The 27331-nt window shown below is 35.7% G+C and overlaps 1 protein-coding gene and 1 long non-coding RNA gene across 2 annotated transcripts in view; one reads left to right on the forward strand and one right to left on the reverse strand.

Moving 5' to 3' along the window:
* Positions 1-446: 446 nt before the first annotated feature.
* Positions 447-27331, reverse strand: part of LOC311096827 (uncharacterized protein) — a 148930-nt gene continuing 122045 nt past the window's right edge. The window contains exon 3 of the mRNA XM_084136230.1: positions 447-610. Coding sequence (XP_083992356.1) covers positions 486-610 — 125 coding nt within the window. The 3' untranslated portion in view covers positions 447-485. The remainder of the gene's footprint in view (positions 611-27331) is intronic.
* LOC311097685 lies at positions 6906-9431 on the forward strand. Its single transcript, XR_014609298.1, has 3 exons — positions 6906-7085; positions 8007-8039; positions 8838-9431. It is a non-coding gene; the product is annotated as an uncharacterized lncRNA (long non-coding RNA).

Raw genomic sequence — 27331 nt, forward strand, 5'->3', positions numbered from 1 at the left:
ACAAGAAATGTTTAATTTCACAATCTATAGTTTCGGTTAAATAATAGTATATGAAATGTATAAGTTAAAATACATTAATGACTCGTTATAACGTAGTGCAAACGTCTTCTATAATAAAGTGGTTTTGTATGATTTGTAACCAGGCACTAAAGTGATTACCCATAAAACCTGCTTTGAACCAATCGGATTGCTTGGGTCCTAAGCTCGGACTCATCTTTTCAGACTCGTCTGTTCACCACACCAGGTCCAGCTTTTGAAATAATAGACCGGTCCGGGTCGGTTCGGTGTAGCACATTACGGGTCTATTCGAGTTCGGGCATGAACTTTTGGACCCGTGTAGACCTCTAAGTTTATCAGCAGAGCAACAGCAGGAGAATCTGAGAAATACACTGTTCATGAGACTATAATCTGGTGATGAAGAAGATGATGATGATAGTGATGATGATGATGATGAAGATGTTCAGGTCTTCAGCTGCTGATGGATGTCAGTGATGATGATGATGATGATGATGATGATGATCTTGAGAACATGATGAAGGGTTTGATGAGAATCTCTGCTCAGTTTTGACATCAGAATCAAACTTTACAGGCTCGTCTGGATCACAGGAGACTAGAAATCACAAATATATATCAGATTATCCTCATATGGATTATGTACTCAATTTAAAACAGACTAAAATGTAATGAAAGATTAAATTAAGTCCCATAATAATCAAACACTCACAGCATGGCTTTAGGTCCTTCATACTAGCCGCGTTTCCATTACCCTTCAAATTGCGCAAATTGAAATTGCGAATTGAAAATACGCACAATGGAAACACGTCAATTTCGCAAAAACTCCCGTTTATCGCAAAAAAGTTTTTACGCTCTCATGAGGTGGTTTTTCAGGCAATTCGAAAAACTAATATTTCGCAAAACTGCAATGGAAACAGTTTTTGCGCATTTACAGTCACCTGACTTAGAAGACGCGGTGTGTTTGAGGTCCATGTACAGCTACACAAATAATAATAATTTTATATTATTTTATTATAACATTTAATAGGCTATATTTAGAAGACGCTTTTATGCAAAAAAGGAAGCTGAGTGTGGAGCGCGCACTGCATGACACGGAGGCGCGAGCGCGAACACTTGCATTTTCCTATCAGCAGTGGAAACAACTTAAAATACTCTATCATTTCTGGTCATACAGAAAATAATAATACATTATTCTCAACTACTTTTATTTGTGTAAACTCACAATAACAAGAAAACGTTGTGCTTTTGTAAAATAAAAGAAAACAACCAGACGCACTTTCATGATCTCAGTAAACTGGAGCGCGAGAACTGAAACAAAATGTAGGCTAAAGCTTGAAATGTCCACTTTAAAACGAACAAATTCGAATCGAAGGCTAATACCTTCTGATTATGTAATCCGTCTGCTTAACAGCGGAGATGGAGATGTGATTTTAGCCAAAACAATAGTTTATTAATAATATTAATGGCTCTTCTCATTCAGCACTGCGGGAAAAACATCAATTCCAGGTTCTAATTTGGCCTTAGAAAACCAGTAAAATCGACATGTTTTCCATATTAATTTGTGAATATTTTAAATGTTTAATAAAGGGGCAAAAAGTCATAAACTGAAAAAAAATCTGAAAATTCGTCGATATTTACTTTTTTGCGCAGCAGTTGGTCTAGCCAGTTCAAATTAAATTTTTTGTGACACAAAAGTAGCCTACATGGATCGTTTGGACAGAACACGAGACAGAGTTCTTTATTAAATTAATAAAAGAAACAATAATTAGCCTATAGGAATACTGGATTCTAAATCTCAAATAAATGCCACAATCAAAGATCGGAGCAGAAATGAGGGCGAAACACCCAGAAACTGCTTAGGCTTTATGTGTTGTTCGCAGTATAAGGGTCTTTCCTGCCATTAATGCTTGGATAACACGCCACGTCTCCTTCGATTGATAATAATAATGTCTAATGCGGTGGCTGTGATATTATATAAACCATTGCCGTGATTTTTGGAATGACTTATCGCGAGAGAAAAAAGGACGTGTTAGTCGCATAACATCGGTTAATGGAAACACCGTCATTTCGCAATAGTTTTTTATCGATATTTAGATAATAGCGAAAAAACATTTGCGCAAATCTGTAATGGAAACGCGGCTACTGTCACATCTATCACGTGTCTCTCCTCTTTCCTCTGGTGATTCACTGGTTTGTGTCTCATTTCTGTCCTCCATTTTTCTCTCAGTCTTCTTGTTTTCTGCTGATCTGTGATTTCTGCTGATTTTCTTTCTCCTCTTCATTTGAATCTGTTCAATCACCAGGGCCGGCGCTAGCCATTTGGGTGCCCTAAGCACAAATGCTTGGCGGTGCCCCGCTAAATAAAATAAATGCAAATAAATAATTTTACATTAACAATGGCACCAAACATGAAAAGAAATAAATTATATAAAGGTTAAAATATAAATACCAAATACCACCACAATTACTAAAAACACAGATTTGGAACTGAACAATGTAAACACAGAAAGTTAAAAGTGCAAAGGTCTGATGAGGCACAATATAATAATTCTGTACATAATTTGACAACTCTGTGAATATGAAAATATACAAACACTGAGATTGTGTTTTTTTTTTCTTATTGCAGTTTCAAAGTTTTTAAAATAAAAGACTCAACATGCAGGGCTAAAAGCCCCGGATCTTTTGCACTACTAGCGACGCCCCTGGACATGCCCCCACCACTATTTTCTAAGGTCGATATTGTCCCCACCACTTTTGAAACATCTCGCGGCACGAATGTACCAATACAAACAAACAAAACATCTCCAGTTAACCAGCAGAGCATTCATTTCATTCGTTTTTTAAATAAGAGGCGATCTAGCGCTGAAATGTGTTGTTTTTTTAAATCAACTGATCAAAGTGCTCGTTGCCGCTGCGATCAGTGGCGCGGATACTATGTTTGTTTCTGGCTCGCGCACAGCCTTCACTCAGACGCGCGCTTCAATCCGTTGTGGAGACTCTCTATTCGTTCCGGTGAAATTAGAAAACAAAAAGCACAAAAAAAGTGTCCCTGCCTATGGCAAGCCGTTTTAACTTTTATTCATTTCCAGGATATGAATCCTTGATATCAACAATTCAATTTTCACTAGTTAAAATTATAATTCTTGATATCAGGAATAATGTTTCTACTAGTAACAATGGCAATTTTTGATATCAGGAATTACATTTCAACTAGTAAAAATGTTCATTCTTAATATCAACAATTTAATTTTAATTAGTAAAAACTATAATTCTTGATATTAACAATTGAATTTCAACTAGTAAAAACTATAATTCTTGATATTAACAATTTATATCCTGGGAATGGCAATAGGCAAGCCGTTTTGACTTTTAATCATTTGCAGGATATGAATTCTTGATATCAACAACTAAATTTTCACTAGTTAAAATGATTGTTATTGATATCAGGAATTAGATTTCTACTAGTAACAATGGCTATTTTTGATATCAGGAATTACATTTCCACTAGTAACAATGCTAATTCTTGATATCAGCATTTACATTTTCACTAGTTAAAATGATAATTCTTGATATCAACAATTGAATTTCAACTAGTAAAAACTATAATTCTTGATATCTGTAATTGTATTTTCACTAGTGAAATGTCACCATAGGCTGCCATTCAAAATCAATTGTTGATATCAAGAATTGATTTCTTACTAGTTAAAATTCCAGTTTCACATATCAGAAATACAATTCTTACTAGTAAAAACCTTTATTTTTGATATAAAGAATTCAATTGTCACTAGTTGAAATGTCTATTCTTGATATCAACAATTTAATTGCTACTAGTAACAATGTTCATTTTTGATATCAATAATTCCATTTTCACTAGTGACAATGTTAATATTTGATATCATGAATGTGATTGTTACTAGTAAGAAAGCCATTTTAGATATCTGAAATTATATTGATATCAGAAATACATTTTCAGATATCAAAAATGAAAAATTTTACTAGTAGCAATTAAATTGTTGATATCAAGAATAGACATTTCAACTAGTGACGATTGAATTATTGATATCAGTAATTGCCATTTTTACTAGTAACAATGTAATTCTTGATATCAACAATTATATTTCTACTAGTAAGAAATCAATTCTTGATATCAACAATTGATTTTGAATGGCAGCCTATGGTGACATTTCACTAGTGAAAATACAATTGTTGATATCAACAATTCAATTGTTGATATCAACAATTAAATTCTTGATATCAACAATTACATTTTTGATATCAAGAATTGAATTGTTGATATCAAGAATTGAATTGTTGATATCAAGAATTTAATTGTTGATATCAACAATTGAATTGTTGATATCAACAATTCATATCCTACATGTGTTTTAAATGTTAAAAGGGCGACAAAACTATTACAGATATCAAAAATGTATTTCTTACTAGTTAAAATTCTGAATACACATATCAGAAATACAATTCTTACTAGTAAAAACCTTTATTTTTGATATCAAGAATTCAGTTGTCACTAGTTGAAATGTCTATTCTTGATATCAACAATTTAATTGTTACTAGTAACAATGTTCATTTTTGATATCAATAATTCCATTTTCACTAGTGACAATGTTAATTTCTGATATCATGAATGTGATTGTTACTAGTAAGAAAGCCATTTTAGATATCTGAAATAATATTGATATCAGAAATACATTTTCAGATATCAAAAATGAAAATTTTTACTAGTAGCAATTCAATTGTTGATATCAATAATATATATTTCAACTAGTGACAATTGAATTATTGATATCAGTAATTCACATTTTTACTAGTAACAATGTAATTATTGATATCAAAAATTATATTTCTACTAGTAAGAAATCAATTCTTGATATCAACAATTGATTTTGAATGGCAGCCTATGGTGACATTTCACTAGTGAAAATATAATTACAGATATCAAGAATTCAATTGTTGATATCAAGAATTACATTTTTGATATCAAGAATTAAATTGTTGATATCAAGAATTCAATTGTTGATATCAAAAATTAAATTGTTGATATCAACAATTACATTTTTGATATCAAAAAATGTAATTGTTGATATCAAAAATGTAATTCTTGATATCAACAATTCATATCCCGGAAATGAATAAAAGTTAAAACGGCTTGCCATACCCTGCCTGATATACAACCACTGAAAAACATAATCGGTTTTGATGAGAAAAAAAAAAAAAAAAAACTATATGAGTGCGGATTAGAACTCAGAACCTCTGACACGCTTGGCAAAAATTCTACCCCTGGACCACTTAAATACACGCTTAATTTCGTCGGATCAACATATAATAGGCCTCATTGAACGACCACTTAAACCCAATCAATGTACTAGCCTATTTAAATCGATTGCTGGACATCGTAGTGTTATATCTGTTTTATGATTAAGCATTGTGTTCCCCCCCGCACCCGCAGTGTCCCACCCACTTTTTAAAACAAAGTTACGCCACTGCATACACGCAAGGGCTACAAAACTAACATTTTTATTTAAAACATTGTCTTACATGCAAGCGACGCGCGACTCGGCGCGAGCATCATCCCGCTGTCTCTTCTTTTTTCTTTTTCCCGCCCCCGACTCTTGGTGCTTTTCGACGCGATGTCTGAGGTCGGTGTCTGCCAAATTTGACATTGATTGAGGCATAATCGAACAGACCACTGGGAGGTGGGGAGGGGGGGCACCAGAGGGAGACTGGCACAGGAGATTCACCTTTTTCTCGACTAATTTGGTCTAGGCCTATATTACTTTTGTATTGCTTTTGTATATTAACATGCTTTAGACATATTTTATTTGTTAAATACTAGTAGCCTATTGTGATGATTTTTCACGACCCAGATTTTTTGGTGCCCCCACAAGCACTTGGTGCCCTACGCGCAGTGCGTGATGTGCGTGTGCGGAGCGCCGGCCCTGTCAATCACACAGACAGAGTTTCATTAAAGCGATATAACATCATATCACGAGACATCAGATCAACTCCTGATCAACATCTGCATGAGCTCAGTGTTATTACAGCATCTCAGATTAACTCTACAATATTCACAATAATCAATGATGATGAGAAATGACAAATATAGAAATGTGAGTTTATGTGTGAGTCCTGATAATAAACATCTTTCTCTTCTCACCTCATGTTTGATCATATTTGATTCATCAGAACGACACTTTACACCCAGCAAGCAATAGCCGTCTTTTCAACGTCTGGGTTAAATATAGACCCGATATAGTCCGGCTATGTGTAACCCACTTTTAGCCCAAATAACATTTAATCTGGATAAATGTATTTTTTTCCAAAATAACTTGTGAGATGTATGATATTCCATCATGTAAGCAAAGTCTACTGTGATTACAAGTTGTTTGGTTTGCTTTATTTTACATGTTATATGTGTAGGCTATGCGTAGCCACGATTTAGCTCATATTCAGACCCGGCTATTGTAGCCCACTTTTAGTCAAAACTGATTAATTGTAGTTTTTTGCCAGGCAGTGCATGAGATGGTTGATATTGCATCATGTTCGCATTGGTAATGATATCTACAAGGTTCAATGTGTCATTTCAAGACATGGTCGATCTGTAGTCACGATTTAGCTCTGAATTGGACGGGCTATATGCGGTCTGCTTTAGCCCACCTGGCGAAATGAAGGCAATCTAGTCTACGTACGGCTTGGCTATAGCCCTGATTCAGACCAGCGATATAGTATAAGAATATTAGTCTTAAAAATGTTTTCGCTCACACAGCTTAATGTTTGCTGTCACACATAAACATAACATTTATACATAATCTACGATATGGCTGTCTATCAAAATTAAATCAAATGCAATGGCATTTCTCAACCGCTAGATGGCACAATCGAAACACTACTGAGACATGACTACTGGGACTACTGGCATTGCGTGACTAGATCACTTTAGCCAGATCTCGCGATACACATTTCCTCCATTTTCAATTTTATTTTACACGAGGCCGCTGTCGGAGAGCAACGGGCGAGCGACACTCTGAAAACCTTCAAATTTCTACTTCGATCTTGTAAGTATGCGTGTTATTTTTGTTATGTTTATTGTTTAAAGTAGTTAGTTGTTATAATGTGTAGACCGTGACATTTTAACATTACCATTGCAGAGTAAGCCTACTATTTTTCTCCAACAAGTTAACGTTACCTGCACGTGTTATTGCAACTGTGCCCTTAATCTAAAATGTATCTAAATTCAAGGTGGTAAGCATGAAACTATGAAACTTATTTTATTTTTAAAATGAGAAGTTTAATGAAACTATGAAACTTATCATTTTATTATTAAAGATACTAATATATTTTTGTTTTTATATTAGATTAGAGTAAGTAATAATAGTTTTTGATTTAATGCAAATTTTCAAAGTACTTTACATAAAACTTAACAGCAACATATGCATTCATGAAAAGAAATTATAAAAAAATATTTGTTCCTTTCCAATTAATAAAAGGTAGTGGCAAACAGTAAAGTCTTTAAACTTGATTTAAAATAATTCAAATATGCAGCATACATTCAGTTTTCAGTGAATTTGTTTCAGATATATGGTGCATAAAAACTGAATGCTGCTTCTCCATGTTTTGTTTTGACTTTGGGGATATAAAAGTAGCTGGCTAGTGGCTACTGTCCCAGATGACCTGAGAGGTCTGCTCTGGATGGTTCATAATGCATCAGAAGATTAGAAATTTACTTTGGCCTTAAAATGTTAATTTAATAACTAACTGTAGTATTTTGATATGAATTCTTTGACAGACAGATAGCCAGTGTAAAAACATCAGAACTGGAGTGATGTAATCCACTTTAAAGACACTATCGCAAATTATCCAGCAATCAGTCAACAAAGTACAGCAATTGAATATACAGAACACTTGTCACTGACTATCATTAAATGTCTTGTTACCAACATTCTTCATAATATATATTTTTTGTGTGTGTTCAACAGAAGAAAGCCATACAGGTTTGGAACCAAGTGAAAGTGAGTAAATGATTACATGATTTTTTTTTTTTTTAAGTGAACTACCCCTATAAGTATCTTTTTATGTTCATTAGAGTTATATGAGTAAGTGATAAAGAATGATTTATAGGGATAGTTTGCTTTGAAATTAAATTTTGGTATGTTTTAGCTTACCTTAAGGGCATCCAAGATGTAGGTGTCTTTGTTTCCGCATTAGTTTTAATTTTGATATTTTAGGTCAAACTGTTCTTGTCAGTCAGTCAGTCAGTCATATAATGCAGGTCTATATGGTCACTACCTGAAAGAGCACGATTGTTGTCACGATTTGTTATGATTTCTCTTACATTAAGAGCAGGCTTTTTGACGTGCCTACATTTGTAATTAAAAAATGTTGGTTAGCAGGAAAAATTGTCTAATGAACCGTTCTGTTTAAAAATCCATACTGAAATCTAACCAAAAGCCTCATACAGAATCGTTCAATACGTGTATCGTTACACCTCTAAAATAAATATATATATATATATATATATATATATATATATATATATATATATATATATATATATATATATATATATATATATATATATATATATAATTAGTGCATCACCATTATGCAGGCAAAAAAATTCAATTATTGATATTAATTTATTAATAATATTGATATAAATTATATAGTCTCAATCTATATTCCGTTAACTCTATATTGGCCAGCTCTAGTGTGCAACCTAGCAAAAGTGAATGACTGTAATTAGTTAAAAATGATTGTCAACAATGCTTTTCTTGAGCAATAATATTTTTCTTTTTCTCATTTGACAGACGCAGTGATGACCAACTTTCCTTCGGCGACTGAATGGGAAATAAAAAATTTAATTTCTGGTCATTTTAAACAAGCACCAGGGAGAGCAGGGGGTGGTGGTTATGGATATAAAGCTAACAATTAATTCTTAAAAATTTTAGTATCTTAAGTCGTTTTACAAATTTTCCAATATTTTATGTTAATTTTTATGTTTGAATGTTGTCTAAGTTGTTAATATAATTGTTCTAAATAAATCCTTTATATTCAATTAGTTTGGATGGATTTTCCTTTATGAGAACCTGTTATATTTGAGTGAAAATCCTTATGCCTCATTTTGTTGTCTATTACATGTATATGTAGTGTAATTGATGTCTATTCTTGGGCTATGGTTAGACGTCTATTAGATTTTCACTGACAGCCCAAATTCAGCCTTGTTTTAGCCTAGACCCATATTGACTGTCTATTAGACGTATATATGTAGTCGTTTAATAGCCGTCTAATTAATGACTAGTTCTTGGGCTATGGTTAGACGTCTATTCTTGGGCTATGGTTAGACGTCTATTCTTGGGCTATGGTTAGACGTCTATTCTTGGGCTATGGTTAGACGTCTATTAGATTTTCACTGACAGCCCAAAATTAGCCTGATTTTAGCCTAGACGTCTAGGCTATGTTTAGACGTCTATTAGACGTCTATTAGACGCAAAATTGCTTGCTGGGGTATTTGGCAACGCTGCCAAAGATTACATACTTTTTTACGGCTACTGTTGGGGGATACAGACAGGAACAACAACGTCCAAAGCGTTGAACATGCCACTACAGCAGCAGCTAGCTGTGAAGTGGCGCTAGGTGAGGATAACATTAACACACTCACATGGATATACGTGGATTTTTAGAGCCATCTCCTCTCCCCAGTTCGCCCCTCTTACGTTACCCCCTTACTATAAATACTGTTTTGGCGCTTGTAAATGTGACTCGACAGATCCCTAGCGGCACGTGAACCGATCATCTCTACTAGCTAATAGTGAATAAACACGAATGAACAATGTTGAAAGATACAGTACAACTTACCGAAATGTATATTCCTCATACATAATAGGCTACGGTTCAATACATCAGTGTTTTTTCAACCGCAGAAAGACGTCAATAAATCAGCTGGAGAACAATTGTCACATAACATTTAACGTTACGTTACCTCAGGAAAGCCGTTTAATGACCATAATAGGCCTATATGTTTATAGCATGTTAGTTGGCTAGACAAAATAGCTATAGAGAGTATTTTGCTAAATATGTGTAATATTACATGTTTGGCATATTTTTTACTTGTATTATTAAAGTTGTTATTATAATAAAAACGCATTATGTTTAATTTGAGTTATTTTTAACCTTAAATAATACTACCAGCTGATAGGGCTGTATACATGTTTACAGCATTATGTGAGTTTTTTTTTTTTCTTGAGAAAAATTAAAGCCTATCTTGTGTACCTAATATTTATCCAAATGAGTCAATATTGAATCAAATCACAAGAATTGAATTGAAATCGTGAAATTTGTCTCAAGCAATAATAAAAAAAAAACGTAGCTTACCAGAAATTGTAACAGAATTGTAAAACATGTTTCTATTTAGTTTCTAAAATGTTTTGACAATCACAATACTTATTGTGATGCAAGATTTTTCAGGTGTTATCTGAAACCTTATTCTCTGTTGGGTTCCATCGTGACTATTAGTTTGTGTAGTGCTACTGTTTGTGTGTTCTCTGCTTTCCATCTTCATTTTTGAGTAGTGTATGCATGGTTTAAAGGGGAAATGTAAAATTTTTTCTCTTCTCCGACCTTTACGTCCCTGTAGATTAGCTTTACCTGCCTATCCACCATTCAGTCGGTAATTTTTTTCCCCGTTCTCTTTTAAAGATCAAATGGGGGGGCCCCCATACATGCTTTCGCCTTGGGCCCCCAATTTCCTAAATCCGCCACTGGTTCTCACACACTGGTTTTGTTCTCTGTGTTGTTTCAGTTTCGCACATTTCTCTATAAATGCTTGTTTCACACATCAGTAGTTTAACAGATTCCCAGTGTAGAGATGGTGAAACTGGTGTTATATGATGATATTGTCTTGATCTGGTAATAACTCTAGCTGCTGTATTTTGCACTATAACTGTAGTTTGTTGATTGATAATGATCAGGATAATCTAGTAATGCATTACAGTAATCCAGTCATGAACGCTTTATGAGCTTTTCTGCATCAGAAACATGTTCTGTATTTTGGTGTTTCTGAGGTGAATAACGCTGAAGGATCAGCCAGATCTTTAACTGGACATGATGAAGAAACACACACTGATGCAGATTGTTTACAAGAGATTCTGTGGACAGGATTATGGCCAATCAATAATATCATGTTATTTATGATTATCAGCATTTATTATAAGAACATTACTGGCCATCCATATCTTTAACACACTCTGGCAACTTGGATAATATACAAATGTAATTTCATCTGTAATAAATATATAGTTGATTATTAATAAGCATAACAGTGGAAACTAACTCATGTTTTCTAATAATTTTACAGACCCACATTTGACACACAATAACACTTTACATTCAAACACAAGCTCTTCTTTCTGCTCAATCTTTATCAGCAGGAAATATTTACACATCATAGTAAAGTTGTAAGTTATTACTGTATTAATCAGTTTTCATGTAATAGATTCATGTATCTTGCGACAAACAACATCTCTCGGGTTTACAGAGTAAAGGAGGTTTGCTGAGGTGTCCTGACATCCTGTGACAGTCTTGAAGCTCATGGTACAGGGAAGTACAGCGGTGAGTTTGAAACAATAATGCCACAATGTGGTTGCAGTGGTTTCCCACAGAGCAGAGATATGACACACATCTCAGTGCCACTGGAACCTCTTTAGCATGACCTGTAACCTGATAATAGAAACATGAAAATAAGTCTTTGCTGTACAACAATTTTACATTTCATTGTTGTAATTGAACAAACTTAAGGATTAAAGTAAGTCTATGAACTTTGAACACCAACTTTATTTTAACTTATCACAGAATATTTCTCAGGCTTCATTGTTCCCAAACAACCTCTTCTATTTTTAAATGTAAGGTTGTCATCTAGAGTTTGGCGCCACACACTCATTGACATCAGGCTGAGAAACACACTGAATTTGTATTATTATTTTAATGCTTGGCCTCTGATTTCTGCAGCGCATGAACAATAGTCTGATCAGAAACCTCTCAGATTTCATCAAAAATATCTTCACTTATGATCCAAAGATGAACGAATATCTTACAGGTTTGGAAGGACATGATGGAGAGTAATTACTGACAGAAACTTCATTAATGGGTGAACACACACTTTAAATAATCTGCTGTGTTAGATTAGACTGTAAGTTATACTCAGATCTGTTATTTTACTGTAAAAGATGATCTTGTGTGTGTCAGGAGAATAAAGGTCATGAGTGTAACCGGCACTGAATGAGCCGTGGAGAAAATGAGTTCAGAAAGTGTTCAGTACAAACACACAACTGATCATTTTATGCATTTTATTTATAATAGTGTGTTTGTATCTGGACTTTTATTGCCATGATTAATTCAGTTTTTAGTTTACTGTTACAGTAAATGTGTCAAAGACATGAAGAACTTGATTTAGACAAAGAACCTTAAACGGGGAAAACACAATGACACATAATGCAGATAATGACAGAAAACAGCAGGAGTAAATGATGCAAACGTGTGTGTGTGTGTGTGTGTGTGTGTGTATCAGAGAACCTCACATGAGGAGGATCATATTTAACATGGAAAACACAATACTGTCACAACCAGAAAATGCAGTATTTCACTGATAACTGACATAGAGAATTTTAGATCCAGAACAAAAAACTACACAATATAATAGCATTTACACACTTATAATATTTACACTTATTCCAAAGCCTAATATATAAATAAAATATTGATCACCTGATCATCAGAGCTGCAGTGATCTCAGAAATGATGGCCAAACATGATCTTACATTAGTTTCAGGCGTCCTCACATCATTTATTCAGATATCAGGATCTCAGCTCATGTCTGATCTTCTCTGATGATTCAGATCCACACTTTACAGGAGTGTGTGGATCCACAGAAACTGTCCATGAAGAAACATAATATTATCTTCAGTTTAAAGAGGGACAGAACAAACACATACAACACTAAAACTGCACACGATAATAATAATGATGATGATAAAGCTGATAATCTGTTGATGACACGCAAATGAAGTTTTACTTCTGATGAAACGAGACACTGACACTGTTTTCATCTTTAATACTGTAAAGCTGCTATAAAATAATAGTGACGTGTTCAGATGCTTTTGTTATGGTTTATTAAAAAAACTTGCAGTTTTCTCATTTTTGTTGTGTATTTATTTAGTTATTGAGAGGAAAGCGCAGCACATATTCACATATTCATCTACACATTATTTCAGAAACACAGATGATTCCCTCAAATCATTATATCATTCAAGCTGCTCCATCTGACAATCTTCACAAGCTTCATGTTTTCAGTGGTTTGTGTCTTCATCTCTCTCTCTCTCTTCGTGTGTTTACTCCTGGTTTCCATCTACTGTAATTTAAACATACAAAATAAAACAAAGAAAAGGAAAAACGATCAATATTAATCTGTTCTCTCACGGAGAAATAAAGAAAGTGTAAAGTTTAGTGCAGCTCATGCTTGAGGGATTGGCCACACACTCCTGCTGGAACGCCACATGCCAAACTTTCACTTTCGACATTTCTTTCCATTGATGTGTAACTTCAGTATTGAGAAGATCCCTGTTGCTCTCTCTAATGTCCACAAACAAGCACTATTAGAGAGGTCTATGACTTTCAAACACATTTTTTCTCCAACCAATTATTTAATTTGGAATAATAAGAATATTTGTTATAAACATAAGTTCTTATTTTTTGAAAACTGGAATGGGATCAATCGGGTTAGACAATTATATAATCAGGATGGTTATTTACTTATTAACAAGAATTGGTAACACTTTATATTACGACCCGCAAACAACTGCGTAAGTAAACCGAAATTACGGCGTACGTTTCTGTAATTATAGTGTACTTCCGTGTAGGTATAAGGGAACAATATGTTAAGTTTTGGGTAATAAAGGGGTAACAAGCAGATATACAACCTGCAAAGAACTTCGTAAGTAAACCGAAATTACGGTGTATGTTTCTGTAATTATAGTGTACCTCCGTGTAGGTATAAGGGAACAATATGTTAAGTTTTGGGTAATAAAGGTGTACAACCAGATATACAAGCAAATTATTTATAATGTAATTATTTGAAAACTAACAGGTACCTATTCTGTTAATATATTCCAGGCAAAAATTGTACGTCTGTTGTATATAAACGTTTTTATCACATTTCTGGAAAAATATGTTCTTGTGCAATGTAGTTACAGGGTAATTTTGACATCTGTGGGTTGTAAATTAAATATAAATATATATAAATATATATATATATATATATATATATATATATATATATATATATATATATATATATATATATATGGCTGTATGTAAGCACAGTATGATAAAAATTTAATCTGAAACAATTTTATAAACAGCTGATTTCGAAAAACATTGGCAATGCTATTTATTGGCTTTTCTTACTAAACTACTTAACGTTTAGCCAAAAAAATTTTTTTCTGCTATGACTTTAATTTAGAACGTACCATGTAGTACTTAGTACTTACCTTATCACATTGTATTGCAATGACACTTAAATGTCAGGGCAAATATACTGTGTAATTAAAAGTTTTTTTTATTTTTTTTTATAAGAGTAGCCTACCTTTCTCTGTAATTACTGTGCAAATAGTGTTGTTTCGTATTGTTACATAGTAAGTAGTGTTTGTTACCCGTTTCAACTGTGAATTTACAGGGTAAGTGTAACTCCTGCGGGCTGTAAATTAAAGTGGCGCTTGTTACCCCCTTGTTCTGTGTATTTACAGGGTAAGTGTAACTCCTGCGGGCTGTAAATTAAAGTGGCGCTTGTTACCCCCTTGTTCTGTGTAGTTACAGGGTAAGTGTAACTCCTGCGGGCTGTAAATTAAAGTGGCGCTTGTTACCCCCTTGTTCTGTGTAGTTACAGGGTAAGTGCAACTCCTGCGGGCTGTAAATTAAAGTGGCGCTCGTTACCCCCTTGTTCTGTGTAGTTACAGGGTAAGTGTAACTCCTGCGGGCTGTAAATTAAAGTGGCGCTCGTTACCCCCTTGTTCTGTGTAGTTACAGGGTAAGTGTAACTCCTGCGGGCTGTAAATTAAAGTGGCGCTTGTTACCCCCTTGTTCTGTGTATTTACAGGGTAAGTGTAACTCCTGCGGGCTGTAAATTAAAGTGGCGCTTGTTACCCCCTTGTTCTGTGTAGTTACAGGGTAAGTGTAACTCCTGCGGGCTGTAAATTAAAGTGGCGCTTGTTACCCCCTTGTTCTGTGTATTTACAGGGTAAGTGTAACTCCTGCGGGCTGTAAATTAAAGTGGCGCTTGTTACCCCCTTGTTCTGTGTAGTTACAGGGTAAGTGTAACTCCTGCGGGCTGTAAATTAAAGTGCCGCTTGTTACCCCCTTGTTCTGTGTATTTACAGGGTAAGTGTAACTCCTGCGGGCTGTAAATTAAAGTGGAGCTTGTTACCCCCTTGTTCTGTGTAGTTACAGGGTAAGTGTAACTCCTGCGGGCTGTAAATTAAAGTGGCGCTTGTTACCCCCTTGTTCTGTGTAGTTACAGGGTAAGTGTAACTCCTGCGGGCTGTAAATTAAAGTGGCGCTTGTTACCCCCTTGTTCTGTGTATTTACAGGGTAAGTGTAACTCCTGCGGGCTGTAAATTAAAGTGGCGCTTGTTACCCCCTTGTTCTGTGTAGTTACAGGGTAAGTGTAACTCCTGCGGGCTGTAAATTAAAGTGCCGCTTGTTACCCCCTTGTTCTGTGTATTTACAGGGTAAGTGTAACTCCTGCGGGCTGTAAATTAAAGTGGAGCTTGTTACCCCCTTGTTCTGTGTAGTTACAGGGTAAGTGCAGTAAATATACAATAAAGGATCCAATTTAATTTCTGACTTTTATTTTACAAAAAAATGTCAAAACACTTTTTCATCTTAATAAAACATTGTCTTTTCTACAGTATACTCAAACAACAAAGTAACACATTATACCCCCCCCCTTATTTGCGTCCCTTGCTTTTCTTCTTCTTTCTTTTCTTGCTCTTCTTTTTCTTAACTTCCACTGGGGACTCTGAAGTTGAGGAGTTGATGGAGTCCCATTGGTCTTGCTGCACTGCAAAAATATGAATATACAGTAGGCCTATATACATGCTCTTAGCAAGCTACACCTTCAATTTTAAGTTGTCGAACAATCCTCCACTCTAAACATTTTGTGCCACCTGATATTACTGTAGTAACTGTAATTTTAAAGAAAACACATTTTGGTGAAGTTTGAGTCAGATCATGGGGGGGTTGTGATATTTTATAGTGATAATGACTGTAGTGCAGTAGAAAATGTTTTTTAAAAAGGCATAGTTGTTCTGACAGCAAAAAAAAAAAAAAAAAAAAAAGCATGAAACACAAACCTGAGGGCTGTGGCAATAGTTCAATAGTTCGGATTGAGCTGATCAACAAACGAACAGGGAACTACGTCATCACGTTGAAAGGTCACGCCTGCGCCGGCAATACTATTTGAACTACTATTCATATTCATCAGAATGTTATTCATATACTATTCATATTCATATTCATATTCACTGAATACTATTTCTATAGGCCTATATATAATCGCAAACAATACTATTTGAATTATCCTCCTACGTACGGTCGCATTGTAAACAGTGGGGCGGTACTTCGGCCGGCGCAGGCGTGACCTTTCAACGTGATGACGTAGTTCCCTGTTCGTTTGTTGATCAGCTCAATCCGAACTATTGAACTATTGCCACAGCCCTCAGGTTTGTGTTTCATGCTTTTTTTTTTTCTTTTTTTTTTTGCTGTCAGAACAACTATGCCTTTTTAAAAAACATTTTCTACTGCACTACAGTCATTATCACTATAAAATATCACAACCCCCCCATGATCTGCCTCAAACTTCACCAAAATGTGTTTTCTTTAAAATTACAGTTACTACAGTAATATCAGGTGGCACAAAATGTTTAGAGTGGAGGATTGTTCGACAACTTAAAATTGAAGGTGTAGCTTGCTAAGAGCATGTATATAGGCCTACTGTATATTCATATTTTTGCAGTGCAGCAAGACCAATGGGACTCCATCAACTCCTCAACTTCAGAGTCCCCAGTGGAAGTTAAGAAAAAGAAGAGCAAGAAAAGAAAGAAGAAGAAAAGCAAGGGACGCAAATAAGGGGGGGGGTATAATGTGTTACTTTGTTGTTTGAGTATACTGTAGAAAAGACAATGTTTTATTAAGATGAAAAAGTGTTTTGACATTTTTTTGTAAAATAAAAGTCAGAAATTAAATTGGATCCTTTATTGTATATTTACTGCACTTACCCTGTAACTACACAGAACAAGGGGGTAACAAGCGCCACTTTAATTTACAGCCCGCAGGAGTTACACTTACCCTGTAACTACACAGTTGAAATGGGTAACAAACACTACTTACTATGTAACAATACGAAACAACACTATTTGCACAGTAATTACAGAGAAAGGTACTCTTATTAAAAAAACAAAACAAATTATTTTTTAATTACACAGTATATTTGCCCTGACATTTAAGTGTCATTGCAATACAATGTGATAAGGTAAGTACTAAGTACTACATGGTACGTTTTAAATTAAAAACATAGCAAAAACTATTTTTTTTTTGGCTTAACGTTAAGTAGTTTAGTAAGAAAAGCCAATAAATAGCATTGCCAAAAAGTTTAATTTACAACCCACAGATGTCAAAATTACCCTGTAACTACATTGCACAAGAACATATTTTGCCAGAAATGTGATAAAAACTTTTATATACAACAGACGTACAATTTTGGCCTGGAATATATTAACAGAATAGGTACCTGTTAGTTTTCAAATAATTACATTATAAATAATTTGCTTGTATATCTGGTTGTACACCTTTATTACCCAAAACTTAACATATTGTTCCCTTATACCTACACGGAGGTACACTATAATTACAGAAACATACACCGTAATTTCGGTTTACTTACGAAGTTCTTTGCAGGTTGTATATCTGCTTGTTACCCCTTTATTACCCAAAACTTAACATATTGTTCCCTTATACCTACACGGAAGTACACTATAATTACAGAAACGTACACCGTAGTTTCGGTTTACTTACGCAGTTGTTTGCGGGTCGTAATATAAAGTGTTACCCAAGAATTTCTCTCTCACTATAATACACTATAGTATACTTTGTGTCTATGAAGAAGGTCAGTGAGTAGACACGAACTCTTCCAAAGAAACATATGATAGCTTTACTATTCTGAACGATGCATGAATCTTTATATTGATGAATCACTTTTATTTCCTAAATTGATTCATTGATTTCTCACTGGAAAAGATGACTTTTGGCGATTATTATGTTTCATTTCACTTCGGTGAAATTAATTGGTGAAGATGTCATGATGGAATAGTGTAGGACATCTGTGTACTTGTAACTATAAGAACATGAATAAATGTGAGACTAGTGATCACTTCATCATAGCAATAATGCACAACTTTTTATTTTACATGACTGTCCTGTTTCCGATCCAATCGCCAAAATAGAGCTCTGTTTCTCTTTAAGGCAATCTTCTTCATATGATATTATCATGTGATTCTGAATCTTGAATACTACAATAAACTCTCTTTTACTTATATTACATTTTCTGAATGACCCACTCAGTGACTGATTTCAATACTGCAGTGTTCAAACCGAGTCATATCCCATGAGTCACTTAACAAGGGGATTAGTAACAATAATATTTCTTTAGCTTCATTCTGACTACATTTAACTCTGAAGACAAATTAATGTACAAAATACCAGATATCTTTGTGACTTTGGGGAAGAAAGAGAAGGCTTATTCAAAGAGGAGAACACAAAATGTACTGTGTGAGAACTTAGGTGTGAACATGGCTCTTAGTAACACACTCTCAAAAGAATCGGCTACATAATCGCAGCAACGGTTTACCCATTCAGTGCAAACATGTTAAAATGTCAAGGATATCTATAACATGATAAAGGACCATATAGCAATAAAAAGTTACTACTCTGAGAAAAAAAAACAAAGTGCACATGAATTGTAGACCGGTTTTAACTCTTTTAAACCATTCAATGCCCTCTTTTCTGTTTACCCTAACCTGAAATGACCAATTCACTCTCTAGTTTAATGAATGAATGAGTGGATTTCAGTGGCGCAGCGATTGAGCTCCACACCTCTCTCTCATATCTGTCACAGACTATAATGGATTGAATGAATTATTATTAATGAATCAACTATCGTTATTGAACGAATAAGTGTTTCGAATGACTTTTAAAAAATATCAGTTACTTTTGAATAAATTCAACAGAATAAATGATTCAAAATCTCACTATAAAACAGTCACAAGCTCCTCCGGTCTCCTTTTACTATCACCTCTGCTATCTCTCTCCTACACACTTCTCCTCTGCAGTCTCCGGATCCGTCTCTGAATAACCACTTCCCAAAGCAACGCCCACTCTTTGTTCCATCTGTGCACTCAGCCTTGATAATGCTCCCCTTCTGGCAGCTAAAGTTACTGAACAAGAATTAGGCAAAAAGTCACTTTCCACGAGCGAGCTGCCGACTCCAGCTGAACTGTTGAGATCATCACATCGTTCAAGAAGCAGCTGAAGCGAAACCTCTTCTGCAAGCACTCAACCACCCCACAACCCTTAAAGGGTTAGTTCTTAATTTGTGTTCTGAAGATAAAATGAAAGTCTTGCGTGTTTGGAACGACATGAGGGAGAGTAATGACATTTTTGGGTGAACTATCCCTTTAAATTGTAAATGTAAAAAAACTTTCTTGAATCAGTATATTGAATGAATCAGTTGAATGAATGATTCATACTGTGCGTCTCAATGGCCATACTATCCATCCTAAACAGTGTGTGAGATTGAAATAAGTGTGTCCCAAAGCATAGTATGTTAAAAAGTGTATGTCAGAAGTCCCCGGATGGTCTATTTCTGCTGGATTTACGAAGTGTGGATCCGTCCTCACTATAAAAGCTAATATTGCCCACAACTCATTACGCTTTGGAGGAGGAACAACAAATGCGAGTAAAAGAAAACAAAAACAAAAACAAAAACTACAAAACATGGTGGATATGTGGAGTTATGGAGTTAAACAGGATATAATTAGAATATCATTGCTCAATGACATGTGTTACACAGTGTATTATGTTCACTGCTGTTTTTTTTTTTTTTCCTGCCTACCAAGTGTGTGATCCAGTGCTGGGTGATAATGGGGCTATGGTAAGCATATAAATCCCTACAATATTTGCATTGTACTTTCCTAGTCAAAAACAGAACTCCTTATTCAGCAAGTTGTGGTTAAAGTTTCTAAAAAGCTGATCACTCCCTGTTTTATTTCAAGTATGTTCCTGAGAACCTGGTGCTCATCTACAGGGATAAAGTAGTGCCACATAATCACTCCCAATCAGTTTGAAGCAGAGTGAGTGTTCTGTTATGCTGATTTATTGCGTATATGTGTGTAGAAATCAATGGCTCTAGTGTGTACTCCTAGATGCTGTGGTCTGAGCACTTGCTATCAGTGTGCATCATATGGGTCTTCTGATGTGACCATTGTGAAAGGCAAATAGCCCCCAGTTGCAGTTTGTTTGTTTTCCAAGCTTTATTCATGGGTGTTGGTGTTTTCATAATGAACAACACGTCAATATTTTATATAATTTTTTTTCCCCTCACAGACTCCTCACTGGTAGAAGCAGTGTTTCTATCAGCTGTTCTCTTTACGAAGCATTAGCTCTGCTCATCTAATCTAAATTTGCCTAGTGGCTTCCTTAGAATGCTTCATTTTTATCATATAACAGTGCTGGAACCTGAATCTGTACTGTATCTGCTGTCGCCACGCACAGCTTTGTTACAGTCACTGTAATATACAGTAATGGCATTGCCTAAAGGAATATTTATCCTTCCAGCATTTATGGCATACTGTTTGTTTACCACAAAAAACAATCAAATAAAAAGAAAGGTCATGATTACAATAAAAGTGAAATGTGGCCAATTGTTAGAATATAAAAAAAAAAAAAAATAAATAAATGTTGTTAAAACTTGTTTTATTTGACCTGTAAACGTAATATTTTAGTGAAAATTTGCGGGCAAAAAAAGTATGGTTTTTTGTTGTCAATAGCATAGCGTTGTATAACTTTTCGATGTACAGCTCACATCGCAGCGCAGCAAATTCACGTGACCAACTTGAAAATGAGCAAAACCTGCTTGCGAACTTTTTTGCCCGCACACGAAACTCCAGATCACACAGATTCGTATTGAAACGACTAGATTTCGCCCACAAATTATATTCTTGTAATTTTTAGTCATTTTAGTGATTTTTTTTCTACAAAAATCACGTTAACATGCATATTGTTTATATGGCTACTATTTAAATAATAGCTATGTTTCCATGCACAATTTGAAGAATCGAATCAAAAAAACGAGTGATGGAAACTCCCTTAATTTGCAAACACGTTTTTATGCACAGTTGAGGTGGTTTTTGACTTGTGTGAAAAAGAGTTAATGCGAATAACGGGAAGTGGAAGCGCATTTACCGAATAAATTCTGATGTAGCAACATTATGCCACAATTGGGCTTCACTTGTAATAACTGTAACTGTAATGAATGGAAACTACAGACTCTACTGAAACGGAAAGTGTAACTGTTGTCTTGTATTTCAGGTGATGAACCTGCTGCATTCAATGGGTTCAGACACAGTGGACCCCTCTCCTCTGGGGGATCAGTATCTGGGGAACCAGAAAAGAGGTGATTTTGTTTTATTGTCCAACCACACCCAGTTTGACTTAAACCCAGTGCAGTGAAACTATTAAAGCTCTTACTTTTCATCATCACTCATTGTCTGGGTTGAGTTAGTAAGTTGCAGTTATGCTATTTCACAATTCAGTTGCCTCATTTTGCATATTCAAAGGTCACGCCTGGCAGCTTGTCTCTGTTTAAACAGCTGATAGTTGTATAGAAGGATGAGCCGTTTTTTAAAGTTGTTGAAAAGGTGAGGATACACAGGGCAACCTTTTGAGCAATATTGCAGGGCAATGTAGATGCGTGATTGTTGCTTGGGCACTTTCCCATTGCGAATGGGCAAAAAATTTCTACCTGGATAATTTAGATTGGTTGTGGGCCCTGTGTCTTATCTGGTTGCCCGTTGATGGCAACATTGCTCAAAAAGTTGCCCTGTGTATCATCACTTTAAGAGGAAGTTAAACCCTCATCTGTGATCACACTTACTATAATAAAGTTACTTGCTATGCTGCTCGGAAACCATACAAGGTCAGGTTCTGGAAGTCCCATTTAATATTTATAGGGGAACTGGGGCCGTATTCACAAAGCATTTTATCTTACCACTAGGAGTATTCTTTAATCGCACTAAAAGATTTTAGCTAGGAGTTTTCTCTTAAAAGTTATTCACAACGCCTTTCAGACCTAAGAAAAATGACAACTCCTAAACTAAGAGCGAGTCTTCATTGCTATGGATGACGTCATTACTCATGCACAAGCTTGACTGAAGTGACCACCTTGATTGGCTGATGATTGTAACGCGGGAATGATTCCAAACTCCTCCCCTACGATGATGAGTGACAGGTGACAGGTCTGAGAATGCGTGCGCTACACAAGTAGTGCGAAGGACGGAAGATGATGAATAACTGAATAAATAGCCTAAATGAATAAAGAGTAAGGCAAAACAAATAGCCTAGTAGCCTAATGAAACATATGGATTGATGCATTATCTTTGCAACATTATTGAATTAATCTGTCACTATATGCCTCTGTCTACGTTTGCAAAGAGAAGAACATTTTAATTTGATTCACAATGAAACGTTACAATTAGTTTACATGCAATGAGTAGCCTAGTTTTGGTTGTTGTTGGTGGCGTTATTGCATTATGCCTACAATGCAAAATTGTTCCCTCGCGATTGGAAGCTCCTGTAGCGCCGCATACGCATTTCAAAACATTGCAACGTGAAATGCCACAAAAGCGGTTTGTGAAGGTCTTAGCGAGTTAGGAGTCCTCTCGACTTCTTTTAAGCTGTCCCAGGCTTAGGTGCTACTTTTAGGGCTAAAATGCTTCGTGAATTACACTTAGTCAAAAAAATTAGGAGTCCTAAAGTTACGAGTGACACGCCCATTATTTTTAGGAGTTGCTCCTAAATTCGCCAGTTAGGAGCTACTTTTAGCCTTAAAATTCTTTGTGAATACGGCCCCTGGGCCCGTATTCATAAAGATTCTAAGAATCCTCTCAGAAAACTCTTAATTTAGCTTAAAAACTTTTATTTATGAGTCTTAGCTTAAGAGCGATTCGGGACCGATCTGAGAGCAACTCTGAGTAAGGAAAATACAAAAACTTTTATCTTAGTGAGGAGGCGGGGTTGACCCCGTTGCTATGTATGACACTATCTTTTGAAGACTGTGATTGGTTGGTTGTCCAAGAAGGAAAAAAAAAGTGATTTTAAGTATAGGGTCTATTCTAAGCCTCCACTTTGAACTTACATGCGTAATTTTTCCTATTTGATCGTTCTCTCACACACACACACACATTATATATGTGTATATAAATCCTTTTTTTATTTACCATGCTGTTGATTTCCTATAAGGTATTTTATTGCTTAGAATGATAAAAATTGTTCCACTCTTTCCAGTTACACTGATTGCTGGCATGTCTATTTAAGTGGTGGTTTGAATGTTGGTTTTAATGTATCAAACATGGAGTTTTCCCAGTTGCCAAATATCGTAATGTAATGATTACTTTCATTTCTGGCGCTATGGCATTTCTGCGCTGTGTCGGAGATATTAGCGTGTCTCTAAAAAGATCAGTCACAAACATGATCCCTGCATGATCTAATCTAAAGCGTCTTATTAACTCACTGTCAGTCATTGTCTGCAACACATTTCTTCTCTTCGTCTTTCTGTCATTTTCTCCTCTGCTAAAGAAACTCTTAAGCCTCTTAAAAGTCCTCGTCCGTGCTCCTAACAATTTTGACCTTAAGACCTCTTTTAAGGGTTAAGATGCTTTCTGAATTACTTTTTTCTTTACTAGGAGTTTTTCTTTAATTTTAAGAGTAAACGCCCACATTTCTAAGAATTTTCTTAGAATTTTGTCACTGGGAGCTACTCTTTGCATTAAGATTCTTTATGAATACGGGCCCAGGAGTTGATCTGATGTCTCGTGATATGATGTTATATATCTTTAATGAAACTCTGTCTGTGTGATTGAACAGATTCAAATGAAGAGGAGAAAGAAAATCAGCAGAAATCACAGATCAGCAGAAAACAAGAAGACTGAGAGAAAAATGGAGGACAGAAATGAGAGACAAACCAGTGAATCACCAGAGAAAAGAGGACAGAGACTTGATAGATGTGACAGTATGGACAGAATAAATCTGGACTGTGAGTGTTTGATCATCTTTGAACTTTAATCCTTCATCATGTTTTAGTTTTACTGTCAGATTTACTGTTGTTTTCTCTCCTGTTATAAAGTGTCACATTCAGACAAATTCATCAGACTGACTTTCTGCAGTTATTAAACAATTATAGATTGTGTTTAATTGACAGAAAAATTATTGATTAAGAAAATTAAATGTATAAATTCAAAGCAATGTATATGATGATAATCTAATGTGTATATTTCTAGTCTAATGATCCAGACGAGCCTGTAAAGTTTGATTCTGATGTCAAAACTGAGGAGAGATTCTCATCAAACCCTTCATCATGTTCTCAAGATCATCATCTTCATCATCATCATCAACATCATCATCATCATCACTGACATCCATCAGCAGCTGAAGACCTGAACAACATCATCATCATCATCATCATCATCATCATCATCATCATCATCTTCATCATCATCACTGATCTTCATCATCTTCATCTGTTCACTCGTGTCTTCTGGAATCTTCTACACACTCTTCTGAACACAAACACACTCATCAAGATCTTCTTTCTCAGTCTGAACTCTCATTGTTCTCCATCAGAAACCTATAGTATTGATCTACTGTAAATATCTCACTCACACACACACACACACACACACACACACACACACACACACACACACTTCAGGGGCCTGTACCATGAAGCCGGATTAGGTGGCTAGCCAGCTGTGTTTCAGTTTAGTTTCCGCCAACCCTGGGTTTTAGGTACTATGAAAGTAGCTCGGCTTTAATCGGTGTTCGTTGCCATGGTATCTTACGCTGCACGGCTAACCTGCTCCGGGGCAGGCTATGTTCTGGATTCAAGATCTCAGACCGAAGTTTGACCAATCAGCTGAGAGCAAAGAAACATATAGGTGACGTAACTTATTCCCAGTGTCTGTTACAATGACTTCACCTTTTCTTCCAAATCCGGTGGACATCTCAGCGCAAATTGTTTGACGAGCACTTCGTAGAGAAAGAGTTTTTAGCCAGACAAAATCCCCTTGCCTTAACTGATAGTTACTTGTATGAAAGATACAGATTTTCCGCGGAAGGAATGTCTTATCTTTGCGAACTTCTTGAGCCGCACATAAAGAATTTAACACGTCGAATTCATGCACTTACTGTACCGCAAATTGTATTACGTTGGGTTGTTTTTTTTTTGTTTTTTTTTTTGCAAGTGGTACATTCTTGCACGGCGGGTGACGCACAGAAGCTAGGGGAAAACATATGTTTGTCAAACCATTCGCAAAGTGGTCCTCGCTCTGCAGGAGTACATGAAAAGTTTCATTAATAGTGTTCCCCGGACATTTATCGACCATGTCCATAAAAGAGGGCTTTTATAAAATTGCCAGTAAGATATATTGATAGGGTGACATCACACGAGCACTTTTTTTTTTTTTTCAAAAAGCAAATTTCACAAATGTACTAGGCTAGACAATATAATACATGTTAAGAATTATTTTGAATCTTTTTTATTATTATTCTGTTAATCTTATGATGGGATTCCCAAGTCATTGCAACATGTATGCAGTCTATTGCTCCAATCTCCACTGCTCTAGGGAACATGAGGCAGATTATGTTAATAGGAAGTCCTATCACAGCCTTAATGTTCAGGTAGAGATGATGTGCATATGTGAGATGATTATTTTCTGTGAGATGAATCTTTAAATTATTAACAGATATAACAATGATCTACTGAACATTTAATCTGCAGACGACTTGTGGTCATGAACATATGATCAAGTTTGGATGCCAAATGGCCTGGCTCCAGTGCTTGTCTCAAATTTTCCTTGAGTCTGTGTTGTGTCAGCGCTTTGAGGAAAGCAAGTTAAATTTAGTACAGTACAAAACACTGTTAATTTGAACTGAGATAGAAAAACCTACACAATAACCCCCTATCATGACCCTCAGACAGGGCCACAGCACCACTTCAGTGTGGCCCTCAGTAAAACCAGAGTGAAGATAGAGATGACCTTTGGCCTCCTAAAGGCACATTTCAACTGTGTTTGGCCCTTAAGAGTCACCAGAGCGGGCATCACAGATAGTGGCTGTATGTGCCATTCTGCACAATATAGCCACCAGTAGAAAGGAGCGAGAAATACCACAAAACCAGCTTCTCCCCGATGAAACTGACCCGATCACACTTGACCACCCAGCTGGTGCAGATGTAGATGCAATCACCATACAATATTACACTTAATAAAAGCACATTGAAACTGCACATAGGTCTCAAACTCTTTTATTGGTTTTGTGGGATGAGAGGGAGAAAGAGAGCAAGAGAAAGTTGCATTAATAAATATTCATACTAAAGTGTTGATCGATAGATAGATAGATAGATAGATAGACTATATACTTACTGAGATCAGTTTTATCCAGCTGTTTGATTTTGTTTGGAGCCTCCTCAGCTCACAGTCAGCTCCTTTAGGGCACAGTCTAGTTCAAGACTCCTTTAGTGAACAGTCTAGTTCAAGACTCCTTTAGTGTGCAGTCTAGTTCAAGACTCCTTTAGTGAGCAGTCTAGTTCAAGTCTCCTTTAGTGTGCAGTCTAGTTCAAGACTCCTTTAGTGTGCAGTCTAGTTCAAGACTCCTTTAGTGTGCAGTCTAGTTCAAGACTCCTTTAGTGAGCAGTCTAGTTCAAGACTCCTTTAGTGTGCAGTCTAGTTCAAGACTCCTTTAGTGTGCAGTCTAGTTCAAGTCTCCTTTAGTGTGCAGTCTAGTTCAAGTCTCCTTTAGTGTGCAGTCTAGTTCAAGACTCCTTTAGTGTGCAGTCTAGTTCAAGACTCCTTTAGTGAGCAGTCTAGTTCAAGACTCCTTTAGTGTGCAGTCTAGTTCAAGACTCCTTTAGTGTGCAGTCTAGTTC

Source organism: Abramis brama (genome assembly GCF_963993115.1).
Source record: "Abramis brama genome assembly, chromosome: 15".
NCBI lineage: Eukaryota > Metazoa > Chordata > Actinopteri > Cypriniformes > Leuciscidae > Abramis > Abramis brama.